Genomic DNA, 19,939 nt, shown 5'->3' with positions numbered 1-19,939 from the left:
GCACAAAATTCTCAGCAAACTCTGTCAATGTGGGAACACTTCGCCCAACTGCAGAGACGGAGCAAATCCGCTATACAAACCCGACTCGGTCCAACACAGCCAGCATAAAGAGCGATACAGAGATACGTTATCAGTTAAACGTTTGAGTGCGCTAGATGCATAAAATTGTGTATGCACAGAATGCTGCAAATGCTTGGAAACCAAACAAAGAAAAAGCGATAGCAACCCCTAATAAGCGTATAGAATAGAATCTCACTCTCTTTCACTAACCACTTGTTCTGACCAGGGTCGTGGCGGTCCAGAGCCAGTATAGTGTTACACTTTGTTCAACTAAGATTCCTACTCTTACAGCCATATACTGTAATTGTTATTATTACATGCTATTATACGGTCTTTGAAGTAAAACCACTAACAGAATTGACAAAATGCTACTGTTTTGGAACCTTAAACTAAGTGTAACCTAATAAGTATGTAAAACACTAAAAGAATGTCATATTATACATCATTCATGTTTATAAAAATAAAATATTTATCCCTAATAATGAGGAGATATTGGGTTTTGCTACTTAAACAGACCTTTCACTTAGTAGCAGACATTATGTATTGCAGAGATAATAGATTTCACCAAAAATGTCTCCAATAATGCATTTTGAAATATTAAAACTTGACAAACAACGGGCAGAATGGACCTATACCTGTCTGCTGAAATGAAATGTTTTTCATCCACAGAAAGGAGTTTTTCTTGCTTGTAATCAATTTTCCTCATACAAACTAGATTTACTCAAAACTCAAACTTCACTACATTAATTTAATCAGATAAGTTAGACTTTGGGAAGATTTATTCAGTGGGTTTTTAGCGGCTGCACGACCACATGTGATGTATTTGAATTTACAGTTCCAGCACAGTGTTGCCATTCGCTGTAAATTTGCTAATGTGCTCGGGCCTGCTGCCATCTTCATTCCAATCGCAGGATCCATGTCCCACACTATTTGCTGTACTCTTGCCAGAAGGTCTTTTTAGTAGTTTAAATATTACCTCAGCTATAATTTGTGACAGTAGTGTTTTGATTTTCCTATATCATGACCCCTTTTCTTCTTGGCATCCCCCCTCTCCTTGGTTGGCCCCTTGACCTCACACGGATACACTCGGAGGATACACACATCCTCAGCTTATGAACAGTTTCCACAGCTGGAAGCAATGAGGGGCTTATTTGAATGATCCACGGAACACCCTGCAATTGCTTGACAAAAAACCCTAAATTGTTAATGGGGACCACACTAATTTTCTCATTTTTGAAAGCAAGCGTTTTCGAGAGGCCTGCGCTGAACTACTGACCAGAAAGCGTATCTGCTGCAAGCAATGTTCAGATCGGTAGGGTTTTAAAACTGAAAAATTTCTGATTTCTTAACTTAAAGAGGTATTACTGATGTTCTCTTAGTATCACAGAATGAAAAACCGGTGTTTGGTTCAGGCATGTATACAGAATCACTGCCGCGTACTGACTGAGTGGCTGGTTCTTCTGTCTTAAGAGAAAACATTTCATTTCCAACACAATTAAAAGCAACAGTTAACATGAACCCCATCGAGTGGACAAAGCCCTTCAGGAAGCAGAAAACACTCCCTGTTCAGTCCAGGATGTGGACCCATTAATCATCCGGTCTCCTCAAATTAATTTTTTTCCCTATAACTTTACCACACTGGATAAAACAGATGGGCTGCAGGGCTGTCACTAATATGGTCTCAGCATAAAATGAGTGAAAGGTTTGACGGGATGTCCAGTACCAGTGTAAAGTGTGAGTACACCTGGGCAACACCTGTATGGGACAAACTGGACAGAAGATTGAAAGCGAAGCAACGCACAAGCGTCCTACATTTCTGGAACTGCTGCGCAAGAGCTGGGAAGACCTGTCCACTCATTTCCATATCAAACTTGTTCACAGCCTGACAGCATCGGAACTGACTCCTGACATTATAGGTTAAGACAAAACACAACAACCAACACTGAGGACGTTCTTCCACCATCCAGACAAACCTTGAAACACCAGCATATGGGACCCGGCGGTGAGGAATTCCAGGAAGAATAGAAGGAGTTGAAGGACTTGTGGTGCAAACTCACGTGAAATGCAGATTGAGGTTGCAGAAACACAGCCCAGCTCCAGGACAGGAATCCCTCAAGGAGGAGCACGGAACTCGGAACACAGCTCGAGCCAGTGCAGGCTGGCTCCATGCAAGGCTATGGCTCTTATCTCATTTGGTCAGAATTTCACAGGGTTTAAGCAACCCATCTGAATCACCCCCGCAAGTCTTTGCCGTACGGGCCTCTCGTGCCCTGCCGTGCCGAGGGTTCTGGGTAATGGTAAATACATGTCTCTTCAGCAGAAGGGAGTGGGACAGAAGGCCAGATAAATGAGTGCCAGGAGGGTCAAGCTGAAGTAATCGCGTTGACGCTGTCAGAAGAACACATGGGGTTTGATGTGACACACTCCAGGCCAGCGGTCCCCTCCACGGCTGTGGCGCCTCCTCCTGGTTCCTCCTCAGCCTGGAGACGTCAAGCTCTGAGCAGCTACTGTGCGTATAAGTAAGTGAAAGCACGTCATGTTTGGAACCTAAGCATAAGAACACCTCTCTCCTGAAATAGAGCGTCTTGCAACTTGTCTTTGAAATGCATCTCATAGATGACCTCTTCAGATAGAAGCTTCTCAACGAAGCCTGAAGGATTTGCTTGGTTCTGGCAATACCATCTGAACTGCACCTCTCAAAATGCATGCATACTAATCTTTTCATTGCCTTTATGAAAGATTCCCTTGGGTCAGAGGTCTCACACGAAGAAGTGAAAAACCTGGAGACATGAATCAAGTTGGAGGCAACAGGTGGCGTAGTGGTTATACCCTATAACTTTGGAGCTGGAGGGGCCTGCTTCGAATCCCACCTCTTGCTGTAGGACCCTTGAACAAGGAACTTACCCTGAATTGCTCCAGTAAAAATACTCAGCTATATAAATGGCTAACTGGAGGTAGCTTAAAGCTATAAACTGCTTGGGAGAAACATTTCAGCTAAATAAATAAATGTCATGTATGTTAAGCTGGAGATCAGATCTGACCCAACACAAGCAGAGATCTTCAGACTCTCCTTGGTGTGTCTTGCTTAAAAATGCTAAGGGGACAATTCATTGTGTAGTCACATTCTGCTCCGTGACTTCCCTTACTCTTCGTCTTCAGAGGTGGTCACACACACATTCATTGAGACCTTAACAGTATATAAAACACATTATTATGGTTTTTCTTTGCACAAATTCCTCAGCACTTAGCCATGCTGAGATCCACCCTTCCCTCTTGGGAACATGGTATAATTTCACGGTTGAAATGTATTCAAGATGTCATATTGCGTGATTCCACCTTTTTGACATTGTTTCTGTGGATTAGGGCCAATTGGTGTCCAGTGTCAATCAGCAGAGAGGTCCCATTGCTCCTGATGTCACACAGGCCACACCCAGCCTTACATATTCAAATTTTGACCCAGGAATCAAAGTACTCTTAAAAATACCTGGCGACAACATTAATTTCACTTTAGCTCTAGGTAGAGCATAACCAGGGTAAAGGAATCTTTCCATACGCTATCGTGTCACTTTGTTCTCCCTGGGGTAAGAGCTGCGTTCGTCTAAACACTTGGGACAAATAAATTTGCTTCACCTAGTCCATGCTGGGGGGATTGCGGGGGTGGGTGCACATGGGGAGTGGTAGTAAAGACAAACTCCTTCACTTTTTGGAACATCAGAAATGGCTCCTGCCAAACAGCTGTGGCCCTCGGCGTTCTTTGTTCAGGGACCAGGTGATTGATTTAGGACAACATCGCTGCGAGGGAACCTCGGGGCCTTCGGCGAGATGAAGGCCTGGGAGGAGCGGGCAGACAAAGGACACTCTGTGAACGCGCTAACGGGCTGCTGGTAGGCCCCTCCGCTCCGAGAGCCAGAGAGAAAAAGGTACGATTAAGAAGACGAAGAAACTACACGCCGCCGGTGCTGCTGAGCATTACCGAAATGTCCCCTCCCTTGGGCGCAACATCGAACGACGAGTGGAGGTGAAACCGAACGTGCGTGAGTGCTAAATGGCAGCTCGCTTTCTACCAGGAACAGTCTTACGGCGGAATCACTTTCTAGTTGTCTTTTTCTTACTGGCGACGCACCGAGCGATCGAGCGCAAAGCCCTAATGCTTTGAAAGGAAACAAAAGGCGGAAAAAAAGGAGGCAAAGGAAATATAAACACGGAGCACCTTAAATGAATGGAAGCAGTGGAATCAAGTTCACTATAAGGCACGTAACTCTGTATGTTCACGCAGTTGTTGTTCTACATGCCGGAGTGTGTGTATCTGCACGCGTCTGTGTGCGTGCCCGTGTGTGTGTGCGCGTGTGCCTGTGCGTGTACATCACGCCGCGGCTCAGAGGTCTGGCTGCTTTTCTTTTGGTTAGGTGGAGGCGGGGCTGGGGATGGGGGGGGTGATGTCTCCCAGAATAATGGCTCTGGCCTGATGTGCACAAGGAGGTATGACTGTGCATCAAGAAAACATTTACACACTTGACGCATCCCTCGCAGTCAATGTTGCCCGTGTTCTCCTTGATGGTGCGTTCGGAGACGAAGGCCGGGTACTCCGTGTCGCACGGCACCAGCATGGTGCGGCCGCTCCGCTGAGCTGCAGAAGAAACACATGGATGAACCTCCCACACAAGAACAATAAACAAAGACAGCGGTCAGGCACTGGTTTTCATTACACCAAGAAATGTCGAGTTACTACATCCAATTCACTATTTTTTTGTAAAATAACAAAAGTCTTAGGAAGATCAGCACTCGTCTAATTCTATTATACAGGCTAAGTTTTCCCACCTAGTACTTAAAAGATTACTTTTCTACTTTGACTGTTTGATTTAGACAGCCCCCAGTCAAATAATCAAGACAACAAAATTAGCACATGTCACTGGCTAATAAAATAAAGAAATTTCAAAATATATTTCTTTTACAGAAAAAAGCACAAGATACAATTTTCTGGCAACTGCCAAGGGTCAATTATTAGTTTCGAGCTGCTGCCACCTAGTGGTAGTTTCTAGGAATCACAAAAAGCTCATTATTAGGTGGCCTTCAAAGGGTGTCTTTAAAATTATTCATTCAGCTGATGCTTCCCTCTAAAGAAATTTACACATGCAAGCTACCGGAAGTTGTTTGCCCATTCATAAAGTTAGGCAATTCAGGGTAAGTACCTTCTCAAGGGTACGGGGGGATGTGAACATGGTACCTTGGGGCCAAAGGCAGAAACTGTACCACCTCAGCAGCACTAGGAAATGCATAACGTGTGGCACAGTACATGAATAGTTATCCTAACAAAACTAGGCACTGAAAAACACCAGATACCGAGCCAGTACCAATATATTGTGCCGTCTCACGCACAGCAAAACATCCTTACATAAATGTGCATAAGAGCATTCTAAGTTAGTGAGGTAGTTCGTACTGCGTAGAATTCTTGCAATGAGTGTGAAGCACCATAGTCTTCTAAACATTCTTCAGACTGCTCATAAAATCATCAGAGCCACAACCATTACGCCTGGAGCCTGCAGACAATAAAAAAGTTCGGCCATTAGTCAAGACTGACTGTGTGATAGCATAGTGTTACGAAAATGCCCCGTTTGCACAGCTCGTCGTCAGCAAAGCTTTTAAATTCCAGCCCAGAATCATCCAGAAAGTCTCAGAAGAATCTGCTGCTCTGTTGCCCCAATCCTAACCCTCTTTATGCAGGTATTTTAATGGCCCTGAGACGGACCGCATGCCAGGCGGCCCTGAGAACGAGCGGGAGGGAGAGCCGATTGGTGGGAAGCCCGAGAAGCGCACCGAGCCGATCATCTGGATCGGTTTATACGCGATTGCCGGCCCAGATGTCTCGCCGTTAAAGGGCGCAGCCGCAGAACCGTGTGCACTGATAGGGTTGCGAGGGTGGGGAGCTGCACCTGGTGCTGTGTGAAAGCGCAGCCCTGTGCCAGAGCCCAGAGCCCAGAGCCCAGAGCGACGTGGCCCTTCCCGTAGCACCGTGCTTGTGAGCTGCAGCTCTGTCCGGCAGGAGCTCACTGCTCCTTGAAGGAAGAGCGTAACCCGAAGGGCAATCTGCTTCGCTGCGGGGTCCCGCACAAGACCGCTCCGCAGCACCTGCCCTTTCGACTCAGATGTCGTCATTACGCCAACTAAGTTACAGAATAAGAGTTTTAGACACGTCACAAGCTCCGGAACCGGCGCTGCATTGAGCGCGCGCCCATCGGTAGCGTTTCTGTGGCTCTTACAGAACTGACGATAATGTGGTGTGATCTGGGCATACACAGCTTCACTACCACATTACCACACCAGTAAACAAGCTTAAATTAAAGTGAGATGGAAGGACAGCAAATGAAAGAGATTTGTTGCGCACAGGTCAGCCAAACTACACGATTCAGATGATGTATGTCTTCATCTCTTTTGTAGTTATGAAACCTCATAATTGCTGTAATCCAGGGTAAGCCAGAGGAGAGTGGGGGGGGGGGGGGGGGGACACTTTCCATTAAATCAGACTGTGTTTTCCTCGGCCGGACCGACAGCGGGACCGTAGGACTGAGCAGGACTCTGGGGTTTCCCATTGCCTTATCCCACAGAAATGAGAGGAACATTTGGGGACTGAGTCATCCCAGACTCACGGCCCAGGGGCACCTGGCTGAGGCGAAGAGCCAGCGTCGCCCTCGGGAAGCTCACCTGTAGCAGCGAGATCTGAGTGCCACCAGCTGTACAAGTTGAACTCCACCAAGAAACTGGAAAGCACATGACAACGAGAGCGTTAAAGTCATTGAGAGCCAGTCGACACCACACACACACACACACACAAAGTCATGCCAGCCGCTTCTCGGTCTGGCAGCAGAGGAAATAATCTCTCCTCCTTTGCAATTTCCTCATCGACGTTTCTCGACCAACGTGTAAAATAATGGAAAAGAAAAAGTGCATTAACCGCTACCTTCGAAAACATTATGTATGTTAAGAAATGTAAAAGTTTATCCCATAATTACAAAGGGGGAGAAAAAGCTTAGAGCCATGACATCAGACCACCCAGGATTAGGGAGGAAGGTCGGCCGAGGGCACACACAAGCTAAGCGGCTTCATACGGTTGCCATTACGGCGCTCGACCGCTTGTGTGAACGAAACGCGGCAAAATCGCGCCATCGGAGTGCGCGGTGCAGAACGGCGCGCAAATGATCACGAAGAAACGAGTTAAAATCGTGCTTACATGACGAGTTCGGTCAGGAGCCATTTTACTGCAGCAAAGATGGCAAAATAGGGCTGAGGAAAGAAAACACAAACAAAAAAACAGGGAATTACTGCACAATAAATCAAGGCGCACGGACAGCAGCGCGGAGATGCGAGCTGCTCATAAACTCCTCAATGACAGAAGGGCTTATTGAATTTCAAGCCGTTATGGATGCGGCTTCCCCAATTGTCCTGTGCGGGGACCACCTCGGAGAAAAGATTTGCCCCACAGAATGGCAAGGAATAAATCAAATACCTCATATTAATAGGGAGATATGGAGTGGGGAAAAAGATCCAGAATCCACTTTTTAAAGACCTGTCACTGACTATATGGAATTTAATCACAGGCATCAAGAAAGCCCAGCCCACAAAATTATGGTTTATAAAACGACGGCTATAAATCTACAGCTGTCAGTTTTACCCTGGGCTTGTGTTCTAGTAAAACTGAGAAATATGTCTGCAATGATACTTATATGAAAGGTTGTCTACTCAGCAGCACAAAAAGTCCTTGTATATTTCTGCCCTGATTTGGGGAATTATTCCAGTTAAATGTAATAAAAACTCAGAAACGGCACAGAAATATGTAACAGTGCTTGATTTCCCCTCGAGAACTGTGTTTCCTTTAATAACTGAAAACATGTTTCAAGTTTCACTTGCATTTAGTGCTTTAAATGCAGTTCATATGAAAAATACGAGTTCAAAAAAGTCTTGCGACACATAATATCTCCACGAGGTTTCACATGCAAATGGAAAATAAAGGGCCATAAAAAAGTACATTTGTGGCAGAAGAAAACAAAATGCACTGCACATCACCCTCTTGGGACAAGGAAGCAAAAACACTTTACAAATCATGCTCATTCTCGGGAACACTTACGTCTAATAAACTGTGAGCGCTGTCGCTGCTTTCGGCATAGATTTTACAGATGGCCTGGTAGTCGTAAAGAGTGACCCTGGAGAGCACGGGAGGCACACAGAGAAACACGGCTCTTCAACACAGTCCCACTGTGACTGGCAGCCTGTCTCGGGAAAACAACATCCTTCTCCGAAATCTTACTCAGGTGGCCACTCGTTGCTTTAACTCGTGCCTTTTCCAAAGTGCAGTTACTGGCAGAACCACCTCCCCACCTCCCCACCTCCACCGTGAGCGGGAAGACCCAGCAACTATTGCTTGTCTTCTCTACCCGTGAGAACTGGACAGTTACTAACAGAAGGCAAAAGGATACGTTCTTCGTACCGAACAAATTTCGTAAATCAGGAAATATACCAAACCAAATTTGTTTTTTTTTTTTTTTTACAGTACTGCATTGTGCTCGGCGTTATAAAATTATTATAACCTCTTAACTTATCTATTCTTATATAAAACATTACTGTTATAATTACCCAGCTGTACGGATGGGTAAATCACTGGAGATAGCTTAACATTTTAAGTCGCTGTGGAGAAAAGGATCAGCTAAATGAATAAATATTAATGTAAATTATGCGACGATAAGAAATGGTAAATTAATAGTAAATTCTCGAGGTGAAAAGGCACTGGAAACACTTATACTGGCATTTCCAGCCTGTCACGAAAACCGAGAAGGATACGTGCGCTCTCATATGATTAAACTAGTCAACAGGAATTTCCAGACTTTTTTTTCTAGTGTTCAGCCTTGACACGGCTCTGCAAGTCAGTGTTCTGCTTAGTAACTGTGATCGAGTTGAAATACAGAGCTCTGAACTCAAACTTAGAGGTGCAGCTGAGATGCACTAAAATTCGGATATTTTAGCAAATATTGATCCATTGGTCAGGGGATCAGATTCAAGGGAATTTTTTTTTTTTATCATTTACATACTTTGAGTTGGACTCGGTGGTGACGACACTGGCTGAACACAAGCAAATCTGTGGCTGGACTCGAAATGTACCAAAAAATGCAAATTCTGATGGACCCATGTGAATCTGAAAATTAATGCAAACCTCTAGAAGAGAAGTTCTTAACCTGGGGTCCATGGGCTCCTCCGGGGTTTCAGGGATTCGTGAAGTGCATTCGTGACAAGTTAAAAATAAAATTATTGCTATGCTATTGTAACACATGACATAATTCTACGTACGGTAACCCATTTTCCATGCATTAAACCCAGTGCGATATTTTCTCTAAATTTCTTTGCAATTTCTAGGAGGGGTCCTTAACTTTCATAAGATTCTTAGTGGGCTCTGTGGCCTAGAAAAAGGTTAAGATGTAGAACATGTCAAACTCATTCTCCCTCAGAAGAGTCAAATAGGAAGTCTATACAGAGCTAGGAAGCTTCCACACATACTTCTACATGCAAAAGGCAGACTATAATTGTCATACAAGAGCACATGGATGGCAGCTGCAGTGAGAATGAATAAATTCATTACAGAATGCGGGTGGTGAGAAAAACCTTAATCTGGACTGCCTCCACGGACACCAATGTATAAACCAGTAGAAAGAACTTGATTTGCTTTTGGGAAAGATTTTCTGGTAAGAAAAGAATACCTTCTACAATGTGCGGTTTCAAAAAAAAAAAATGTGGAAGCCGCTTTTCATACATATGAGTCTACAGTAACATGTTGTACTGCCCAAAAGACTCTTACTGCCAGCTTCGGAAAAAATATATACCGTACAAATGTCCTTTACAGATTATCCCTTGTGAAAGACTGTTGAGGTTATTTTTCCACTTAGCTTTAAGGTTAAAGAAATAAAAAGTAAATACAATATTTTTTAACTAATATATGAATGAGTCCAACCAGAAATAACAGCGGTGCAGGCCTTGGGAGTAAACAAAAGATTCCAGTTCTGCCAGCAGAAGTCCCCCATAACTGAGGTCCCGCTAATGGAACGGCCAGTGCTAAGATGAAGGCTCTCGACATCAGCTCCACAGTGGAGCTCTTCCAAAACCATCACACCACTCACGAAGGGTGGATTGACTCGCTCCGTGGAGAACGCTGAGTGTTTATTAAATGCCTGAGGTGGGTCTTAGGCAAAGGCAAAGGCGTCTGGGAGATCTCAGCTTTTGTTTTCCCAAAAAGTTCATGAGAAAGCAGGACTCAGGTGCGGAGGGACGGCGGTGTGGAAATTGGGGGCTCAGGAGCTTATCCTGTTCAGAGGAGATTCAATCTGGAGCACATTACTAATGGGACGTCACACGCAGCTTGACACCAACTTAATAGTGCAGCGCCGTTCTGTACACAGCCGGAGGGGAAAGCTCTGATTCTCCGTCATTAGCAATGACACAGGCAAGGAATGTGGATCTTGATTCAATTAAACCTAAGCTCACAGAGCTGACAGCATTAACAGTTCATTTGACCGCAGTGAAATCAAACATTGAAGCAAGTCTCTGGCAGCAACTGTCCCTGTTCGTAGCGCTTGTACGCTGGTCCTCAGCGGCGAAGAGAAACGATGACCGAGACACGGGCACCGTTCGTTTTTCTAGCAAAAGTGATAAAACGTAACCCCCTCCCTGCCTCAGCCACTAAAAGCAGTTTTGATCTGAGCACAGTTGGAGCTGGACATCTGTTTGTAGCTCATTTTCTTCATAAAGTCAATTTTATCTGCTCAGTTACAATCAATAAAAGCTTAATGCTACATTTGTCCATCAATATATTGGACAGGATGGGTTCTGTAAAAGCCTCATATACAGTATAGCCTAAAAAGACTTGTAAGACATTTTAAAATTCTTTTTTTATTACCCTTGAGCTACATTACAACTAAAGCTGACAACATTATTAAAAAGGTCCTGATAAATTCCTATTCATTATCAATTTTTTAAAACATCCATGCCATAAGCATGTGTATTTTTTCATTGATCCTAAACACTCAGAAAAACTAGGCATTTATATTTACATTTATTCGTTTGGCTGGTGCTTCTCTCCAAGGCGACTTACAGCGTTAAATTTCTCACAATTATTTACCCATTAATACGGCAGGGTAGTGTCTACTTGAGCGATTCAAGAAAGTACCTTGATCAAGGGTGTTAAAGCAAGAGGCAGGATGATCAAGGGCCATCAGGATCAGGACATGATTTGTAAACAATGTGGAAGTGAGTTGAATCAGTGCACTCCCACACTCCCACACTCCTATTCTGTTTGGCTGAATTTAACTGCCATCCGTCAACATGGCACATAAGCACAGGTTGCTTATGCACAGTGCTGGCTCTCCTGCATGGTGTCCCCTGAACTGCAGTGTGTAAAAAACTCAGGTGGCTTGGTGGAACGGTTCGCGTCCAGATTTCAAAGTTTGTGGGCTGCTTTAGGCGAACTGCAAATTAAGTAATTACCCTTCTCTGTGGATATGGGGGGGCATAAGTGTGGAAGAAGAGAAAGAAAAAGGCCATAAAAAAAGAAAGGGAGAGAAAATATGGGGGTCCGAGGGGCAGAGGAACCCTTTCCCGTGCTATTTTTGGTTCTCTTGGGTGGGCAGGGTGTCAATTTCCACAGCCCACAGCACCGCTTCAGACTTGGAATCGGGGTCCACCCAGTCACGTCTGCCTTGCAAGAGGGTAATCCGGAAAGGCCAGGGCCAGAACTGTGATCCAAAGATGGAGTTCCATGTCTGATGAGATCACAAGTTGTCACCGAGAGCCAGAAGGTCGGGAGGGTGGTTGCCCTTACACCATCTTCTTACCTTTTGAAAGAGCCCATGGCGAGCAGCTTGCTCATCACGGCTCCTTCCACTTCACCGAAGAACATCCCCGTCTGTGAAAGGGAGAAGCAGCGAGAGAAAGGAGAGAGGAGCCATGAGCGTGAGGAGGAAGAAGGAGAAGGCGAGCAACAGTGACACAGCCCGCGGTGGGACGAGAGTCGTTGTGACAGGCCCACGGAGGAGGTTATGGAGGTCTTGCTGTGGAGCCCGCTATGAAGGAGGCAGGAGCACTGCAGTTTTGGTAGGGGGGTTTGGCTGTGCAGCCCTAAGCAAACATAAAAAGCCAAACCTTCCCCTGTTGACTGAACGGTATTACGTAATAACGGATTCAACGATTCAGATCGAATCAGGCTCACCGCGGGGTACATTGGGCAGGACTGTCGAACATGGACCTGTGTAACACAGCCCCTACCAATGAGGGACCGAAACGCACCGGCAGCAAAAGAACATCATGGTTTCTTCAGAGAAACACAAAAAAACAAAGAAATATCGCAGGATGGCATGATGGTGCAGTGGGGAGTGCTGATGCCTCACAGCTCCTGGGCTGTGGGATTTGGATGTGGGTTCCAGTGCAATTCAGCATGTGTGGAATTTGCAGTGTTCTCCCTGTTTTTGCGTGGGATTCCTGGTCCAGGTGCTCTGGTTTCTTCCTGGAGTCCAAAGACATCTTCCAAGTGAATTGTTGGCTCCGAACTGCCTGTAGTGTGTGTATGTGAGTGAATGAGTGTGGGATCGCCATGCAATGGACTGGTGCCCTGTCCTGGGTGTGCCCTGTTTCATAGTCTACGCTTGCAGGATAGGCTGCAGAGCACTAGATAACCAGATAACTGGACAAATAGTTATTGGTAATGATAGGCTAAAACTGTGATAATAAAAAAAATACTTTTAAAGATATGTTCAAGTTCAATAGTTGCGGATTTGCTAAAACAGTGTAATAAACAACGCAGGCCAGTCATATTCAGACCTACACATCCACAGAGGCACAGGTTCACACAGTTCTAGGATTAAAGTGAAAAACCACATCTTCCCTGCCAGAACATGCAAACAGCATCGAGGTCTTGAAAAGCCATCTGGGTATCTTTCTTGGATCCCACACCCCCGGCACCCACCACGCTGCTATGTGGTGGGAACTAGGCCACTGGGCTGGTTACATTATTTACTACATGAGCAACACACTAATCCAGAGCGACTCAAGCGGCAGCTGCAGCAGGCGGGAGCTCGACGCGGGCGTCAGACAGGTGTCGAGGGGAAGCCATACCTGAGAGTAATCCTCGGCCACCAGGATGAAGCCGTTGTTGTCGATGAGGTAGCAGTTGATACTCTGGGAAAGGACGACACGGCCAGGTGAGGAGAGGGCCAACAGGAGGGGAGGGGGCATCCGTGCGGCCGAGACGCTCACCTCATTATCGCAGCTTATGGAGCACTTGCCATCGAGGGCCGCGCACTGCGCCCGTCGAGTCGACCGGGGGGGAGAAAGAGAGAGCAATTCAGCTAAATAAATAATCGCCCACACATAGCCTGGGAACTTCTAAATATTTGAGAAATGCAAATGTGCTGAGCGAGCGTTGCGCAAAGGGGAACGCCAAAAATGGAATAAACAAACAATAACTTTTAAACAAAGTTACAAACAAACAGGGCCAAATTGCAAAGGAATGATAAAGTCGTTATCTAAAACAGCCTTGCGGTTAGCGCCACTTCCCGAGCAGAGGAAGCTGCTCTTCCAGTGGAAACGTTACTTGGCCAAGTCGTACCTAAAGAGAGGTAAAGGCGTAACCCTAAATCTTGGCCTCGTTCCACTTGTCGGACGGTTTTGCGTTATACTGCCGCCCTCCTCAGGTCGCACGTGATGTCGTCAGAGGAGAGCAAGCGGAGCGGTGTCCGACTCAATCCGATCATATCCCAGAATCCCCTTTCGCAGACGGTCCGCATATTCGAAAGAACTCACTAGGAAAATCCAGTGAACTGTTTGTACATGAGAGCACGGAAAGCAAAACCGGCGTTTCCTTCAGCAACATTAAGGGTACAGACATACCTGTAATGGTGGGATAATGGCGGTGTGTGTGTGTGTGTGTGTGTGTGTGTGTGTGTGTGTGTGTGTGCGTGTGCGTGTCAGGCCTATGTGAATTTACCACACATGTGCACAAAGAGGAGTCGGCCCCCCACCGTCCACTCCCCCCCAGCTCCCGAAAGCCGCCCTCCACCCCGAAGCAGCTGGTGAGGCTAAATAAATAGAGGAGCTACCCTGTTTCAAAACCTACCCCTGTAGAGCGTCCAAATTCCTTCCCACCGCACAATACCACGGGAACATGGGTTTACCTGTCGACTCGCCGTCCAGAACTTTCTTTGGAAGAACTCCAGCTTCATCTGGATCCCCACAGCTGTTAGAGGTCGGACACAAGGAAACATGAGGATCAGACCGCAGGGCCCATGGCTCCTACATGTGTCGCATATATCAGGCGATGTCAATTCCCAAGCGCCACATGTTCGGTGAAGATGGCAACGTTCACGTTTTCTACGATGCGCTGTGCAAGAAAGGCATTTTTCTTCCCGCGTGACAAGCATGCGGTAATGAAGTCCTTCCTGCCTCTGCGGATAACATTTCAAACGGGGGTCCATAAAATGCTCTGCCCTCGTGTAAATCTCCCCGGCCGCAGGCAGGGGGCAGGGTGACCGGGGGTTCTCAAGCTCGGCCCGGCACCCGTTTCGCCATCGACAAACACGCTCTAGCAGTGTGAAGGGTACAACAAACGGCCTGCTGGAAACAGTTGCTTTATAAGCGTGTCCAAGGGAAGCGCCTCACTCCCTCCCACCACCCACCCCGCTCCTTCTACTCTGCTGCTCCACAACAGCATCCATCCAGCATGTGAAAGAGTGTGCTCTGCTGCCCCCCCCCCCAACTCCCCACAAACAGCGCTCCCTGCCCAGGATGGCAGGCAGAGATGGCTCTGCCTCGCGAACGGGGGGTCCGGGGTGTGTGCGCATCCATCACCTGCAGCGCAGCAGGACAGAGCGCTGGCTTGGAAGGAATTCCCATTATCCCCATCATTTCCAGATACCTGGCACTGAATGAGAGGGATTCAGAGAAACACGGGCAGGGCGGTCACACATGGACACACACACACACACACACACACACACACAACGCACAAAATTCATAGACACTCAAGCTCGGTCCCCCGCATACTTAGTTTTGGCTTTTTGCGGTAAGAAGTCTTAGCACTACTTTTATCTATATGAAAGCATTTATATGCATTTTCCAGGGTGTGCAACGTTGGTGGGGACATTTTCCTCAGAAACACATCTCCAGCAGGTTAGAAAAACACGCACCATACTTTAGGAACCCTAAAACGAGCGTCTCCCACGCGCCGCCATTGTGACTGACACTGCCACCTCCCCCGTCACCTCTCTGGCCCCTCCTGAGAATCCTGGGAGCCCAAGAGGCCTTTTCAATGTCACAATTAGCAGGAAAACATAACAACACAAAGCATTTCTAAACACATATGGTACCAGGATTGCACGGTTTCAATAACTCGCTATTTCGCATGCTGTTTATTTTCCCTTTTTCAACAGTTAGGCCTGAGCGGTCCATCCAAAGCTCAGACCTCTCCCAGAAGGCACCGGGACTGTGTGGGAGATCTCTAAAAGCCCATTTGCAATCCACATTGGGTGGAGGAAATTAATCCAACACTGTTTCAATTAAGAACTGCTTCTAAGCTTGGCACTAAATTCAATTTCTCTAAATTAAATTTCCGAGCACAAAAAAAAAAAAAACAAATATTTCTTAAACCTCTTCAAACATATAGTCATATATTACAATGTAGCCAACAGATGGAAACAGTGGGCAGATCTTGCGTGACCCATGCTGAAACAGTAAACATTGTTCCTTTGTAATAACTGATATTTTATTTTAAGGTCCGCGCTCTCGATTTCTTCAAAATACGTTTCGTTACATGATATGCAACAAAATGAAAAACTGACAGCTGTGCAGCAAAGAAACGAATTCGACAAGAAAAAGATGCATGTGCTTATCTCCGTGTGTGTGTGTGTGTGTGTGTGTGTGTGTGTGTGTGTGTGTTTGCGTGCACCGTAAAGCAGGGCATTGCTGATTCTTTACTATCCTTCACTGGTTATTCTCAGTGATCTTTCTGCCAGCGCGATCACAGCAGAAACACGAGTGCTGATTCACCGCCCGCTCCTAAGAAGAAGCGGGAGGGGTGTCGAGGGGATGTCGTAACAGTTCGGCCGCACATGAAGTCACGTTAATAAACAAAACCCGCTCGCATTTGCGTGGTAATCAGCTTTAACCTGAGAAATATGTGCTGCTACGTGTTCTCTTTTTTTCGGAATGCAGACGTTTACTGAGCGCTCTAAAGGAAAGCCAGTAATGACCAAAACAGAAAGATATCTCCAAAATGCGAACGAATATAAGATATAAAAAACAGCCTATATAGCAGATGACTCTCGTGCAACTGTTAAATTCATTTAAAGGTTCACCGTTCGGTGGGTTTTTGGTTTTATCCTCATTTTAGAAACGTCGGCTGCATCTCTGCTCAGCACCCAGCATGGCGCCGTCGAGAAGTGCATCAAACCAGCATTACTAGCTGTTTTCAGGCACTGTTCTGGTCAGTTCACAATATGGCATGCTATATTGTGAATAAACATCGCTAAAGAAAAACCTGCGGAAAATGGGAGAAAAAGCACAAGAGGATAGAAGAGGCTCTAATGTCAACATTTCCATCAGATTGACCGCATTCATTAGCGACATCAGCTCAGTAAGAACAGCGCTCAGACTCCAGGGAAGGCACATCCATGCTATAACCCAGCATGTGGTGCGTTGAGGTTTCTGAGATACCGCTAAATAAACCACCCGCTTGATAGTTCAGCGAGGATGACCACTTCTGTTCCACAGGCACCTGCCAAAACCCGCCCACATGCCAGAAAAAGGCCCTAGGAGGGGTATCGTTACTTAAAATATCAGGCGTGTCATGAGCGGGAAAAGGTCAACGCGAGACTTTCCAAGCCCTGGGTTTAGCGCTGCGGCGGGGCCGCCCTCGTGGAGGGTGGAAATATGGCGGAGGAGGTCATCCCACTGCCGCTGCAGAGATACCTGGGTGGAGGATCCAAACGGGGGTGACACCAGCGCCCAAAACAGCACCTCTCCCAGACGTCACTGAAACAACCGCATCCCTTCAGACTGACCGACACGCCGAGCAGTCCGAACGTAGCCAGTCGCGCGTTGATTCAAGATTCAAGAGTTTATTGTTACGTGTACGGTAAACAGTCTGTTACACCATACAATGAAATTGTTACTCTGTGAATCCTCCCAGCAGCCTATGACATAAATTATAAGGACATACAGTAAAGAAAAAAAACACAAGATGTTAATTACGAATTTACAAAATTACTATGTACCGATCAATGAAAGAATCCGTAGGTTTAACCGCTCCTTACTTAGCGGCCTTTAAAAAAGGTGAAATAAACACACCTGTAATGATAAAATTAACATTACTACGTAAACAAAACAAGTGATTTTATTGTGATGAAAATGCAATTGTGCAGAATAGTTTGTTGAGGAGCAAACAATTTGACCTTTTACTATCTACGTCTGCTATTCTAAATAGCTGGGTAATTATTAACCTCTGGAAAAATTCTAAAAACACCAAATTCTTGAAATGCTTGATAAAATAATGTATATGAAGAAAAAACCCTCACAATGTGACTGGTCCAAAATGATCACATGCATCCACAGACGAACTCCGTTCCAAGTAAAGGTATAGAAGGTCCTTTCATTTTCAAAAAAAACTTAACAGTCCATAGATCCACACACAAAGCAACACTCTTAATTTTATGAGATCACTTTTGCAGCTTCTGTGTCTGTATGTGCATGTGTTCGAAGAGGCAGACCACCAGCTCACACAGATCAAATAACTAGAAAAACAAATCCCACCATCCATTAATCATACCGGACTACTTTGAGCAACACGACAGAGCGACAGCGCTCGCTGTGTGGCCGTGTCACCTTGACGGTGTCGTTCGCTGTTCACGCTAACAAACAATCATTTGTTCCCTCTTTCTCCTCAGTCTGAACCTTGTCTTTTCTAAGAACACTGATTTCGATTCAAGAGACACGTCTTGCAAAGCACTGCTCTGCTCAGCATCTCCAGTGGGATTTCCCGCAACCCTGCAAAAAACAAGAAGCTACAAAAAAAAAAAAAAAAATCTGATGGTTCTTCAGAGCTGCTGTATTTGGGCCCACTAAAACAAATTGGTTTTACACTAAATATGCTGACAGAGTGATATGTCCGGGATTTGCTTTGCCTTGGAGTCCATGACAAGGCTGACTTTGACCAGACCTGGGAAGAAGGACAGGTGCACATTACCATGCGGAAGAGTTTATCCAGGGGTCCCAGGCTGCTGTCAGCACCTTCGTGTTTATTCTGCTAAATGGTGATAATACGCCGGGCTAAGGGCAAAATCGAGGCGCGCCATTTATACATTTCAGATGGAAATTGTATCAAGCAACACCACTTTTAAAAGACTTTTAGAGCAGAAAGGTTTACAGTATGTAAGGTTCTGATAACAGCGCCCGGCAGCGAGGTTGAAACTCATTCATCTCATTCAAGTCCAACCCATTTCATGCATTTTATGTTATGATCAGAAGTAATTAGAAACAGAGACCCAATTAAACTAACGACAAATTTGGTCCACACTAGGGTTGGCACTGATGACGAAAAGGTGGAAAATATATATGGGTCATGTGCTAGGGCATAACGAGAACTTTATCTAAGAGGCTGACTTTGGAACACAATCCACATAAATCACAGTGTTCTGCGCTTGTGGCGGAGACTCAGTCTTCTAAAATGTTCCCGTAGTCTTAGACATGGGCAGAGCCCATTAGTAACATGACTGAAAGTACATCAGGTTGTGTGACAGATGGCCTGAAAACAGGGATACATGCAGTAGTGTTGTTTCAGTAGATTTCTATTATATACACTGCTTAATGTCAGAGTTGAAGATTAAGCATCTTTTTAAAAATGTTGCATACTAAATATGCACTATAAAATCAAGTTCTGTATTGACCAACTTGGTCAATTGTAGCGTGCAGTGCTCTAGGTTCAGATGGGGCAAAGAAGGATACACGGACAGCGTCCATTATGAACGTTTATTGGAACAGCAGCACACAGCGAGAGATTTAGGCACGAACAGAAGGCAATATTGCTTTTACTCCAAGGACCCCTTTCCCTCAGGGACCTGCCAGCCTTCCCAACCTGCTCAGCGCCTCCCATACTTTTCATCCTTCCCCACACTGTTGAACAGACACTCACACCCTTATATTCCCTGTGAGTCCCCACAGCGGTTGACGACTAAGTCACATTTTACCCACAATTCTGAACTATTCACAATAAACGCATTTTCCCGCTCGAGCATCACACTCCCCAGTATCGCGAGTCATTACAGTATTATTATATTACTGTATTATTAATATATTTATCTTAGATTAAGTTAGTTTCAACCTTGTTTAACTTGACTTCATTCACTTCCTAAGAGTAAAAATTAGCAGAAGTCCTATCTATTTTAGAGAGAATATAAATACCTACATCTATCAATTTAGCTGATACCTTTTTCAAAGGTGACATATAAACAGTACAGTTTCTGTACTGAGTTACTTACAATGATTTACTCCTTTATACATTTGGAGGATTTTTACTGGAGAACATCAAGATAAGCACCATGCTCTATAGCAATGTGGCAGGAACAGGGATCGAAACCCACCTGCTGCTCCTTCAATAACAGTTAAACTTCCACCTTCTAGATTCACATTAGATTGTATACTTGGAAGACACTTTAGTTTGTGTATAATGGCATTTAAGTTGAATCTTTCAGTCTGTAAAAATTATGACCATAATAACATGCTGATAGTAAATCAGCTTTGGCAAGTTTATCACTTTATTATTTCCAAACAATTCCAAGCCTGGCTACAAATAAGATTAAAG

General features: G+C 45.3%; 1 protein-coding gene across 1 annotated transcript in view; it reads right to left on the bottom strand.

Annotated features, from left to right (window-relative positions):
- cacna2d3a (calcium channel, voltage-dependent, alpha 2/delta subunit 3a) overlaps positions 1 to 19,939 on the bottom strand; it is a 169,307-nt gene that overhangs the window by 7,227 nt on the left and 142,141 nt on the right. The window contains exons 29-36 of the mRNA XM_029259247.1: positions 14,262 to 14,323; positions 13,345 to 13,389; positions 13,204 to 13,266; positions 11,928 to 11,998; positions 8,180 to 8,255; positions 7,286 to 7,338; positions 6,760 to 6,815; positions 4,573 to 4,687 (exon numbers count right to left, since the gene is read on the bottom strand). Of these exons, the coding sequence (XP_029115080.1) occupies positions 4,573 to 4,687; positions 6,760 to 6,815; positions 7,286 to 7,338; positions 8,180 to 8,255; positions 11,928 to 11,998; positions 13,204 to 13,266; positions 13,345 to 13,389; positions 14,262 to 14,323 (541 nt within the window). The remainder of the gene's footprint in view (positions 1 to 4,572; positions 4,688 to 6,759; positions 6,816 to 7,285; positions 7,339 to 8,179; positions 8,256 to 11,927; positions 11,999 to 13,203; positions 13,267 to 13,344; positions 13,390 to 14,261; positions 14,324 to 19,939) is intronic.

This window comes from Scleropages formosus, chromosome 2 (assembly GCF_900964775.1).
Source record: "Scleropages formosus chromosome 2, fSclFor1.1, whole genome shotgun sequence".
Taxonomy (NCBI): Eukaryota; Metazoa; Chordata; class Actinopteri; order Osteoglossiformes; family Osteoglossidae; genus Scleropages; species Scleropages formosus.
The sequence above is the reverse complement of the archived record's forward strand: the minus strand, read 5'-3'. Positions and strand labels throughout refer to the sequence as shown.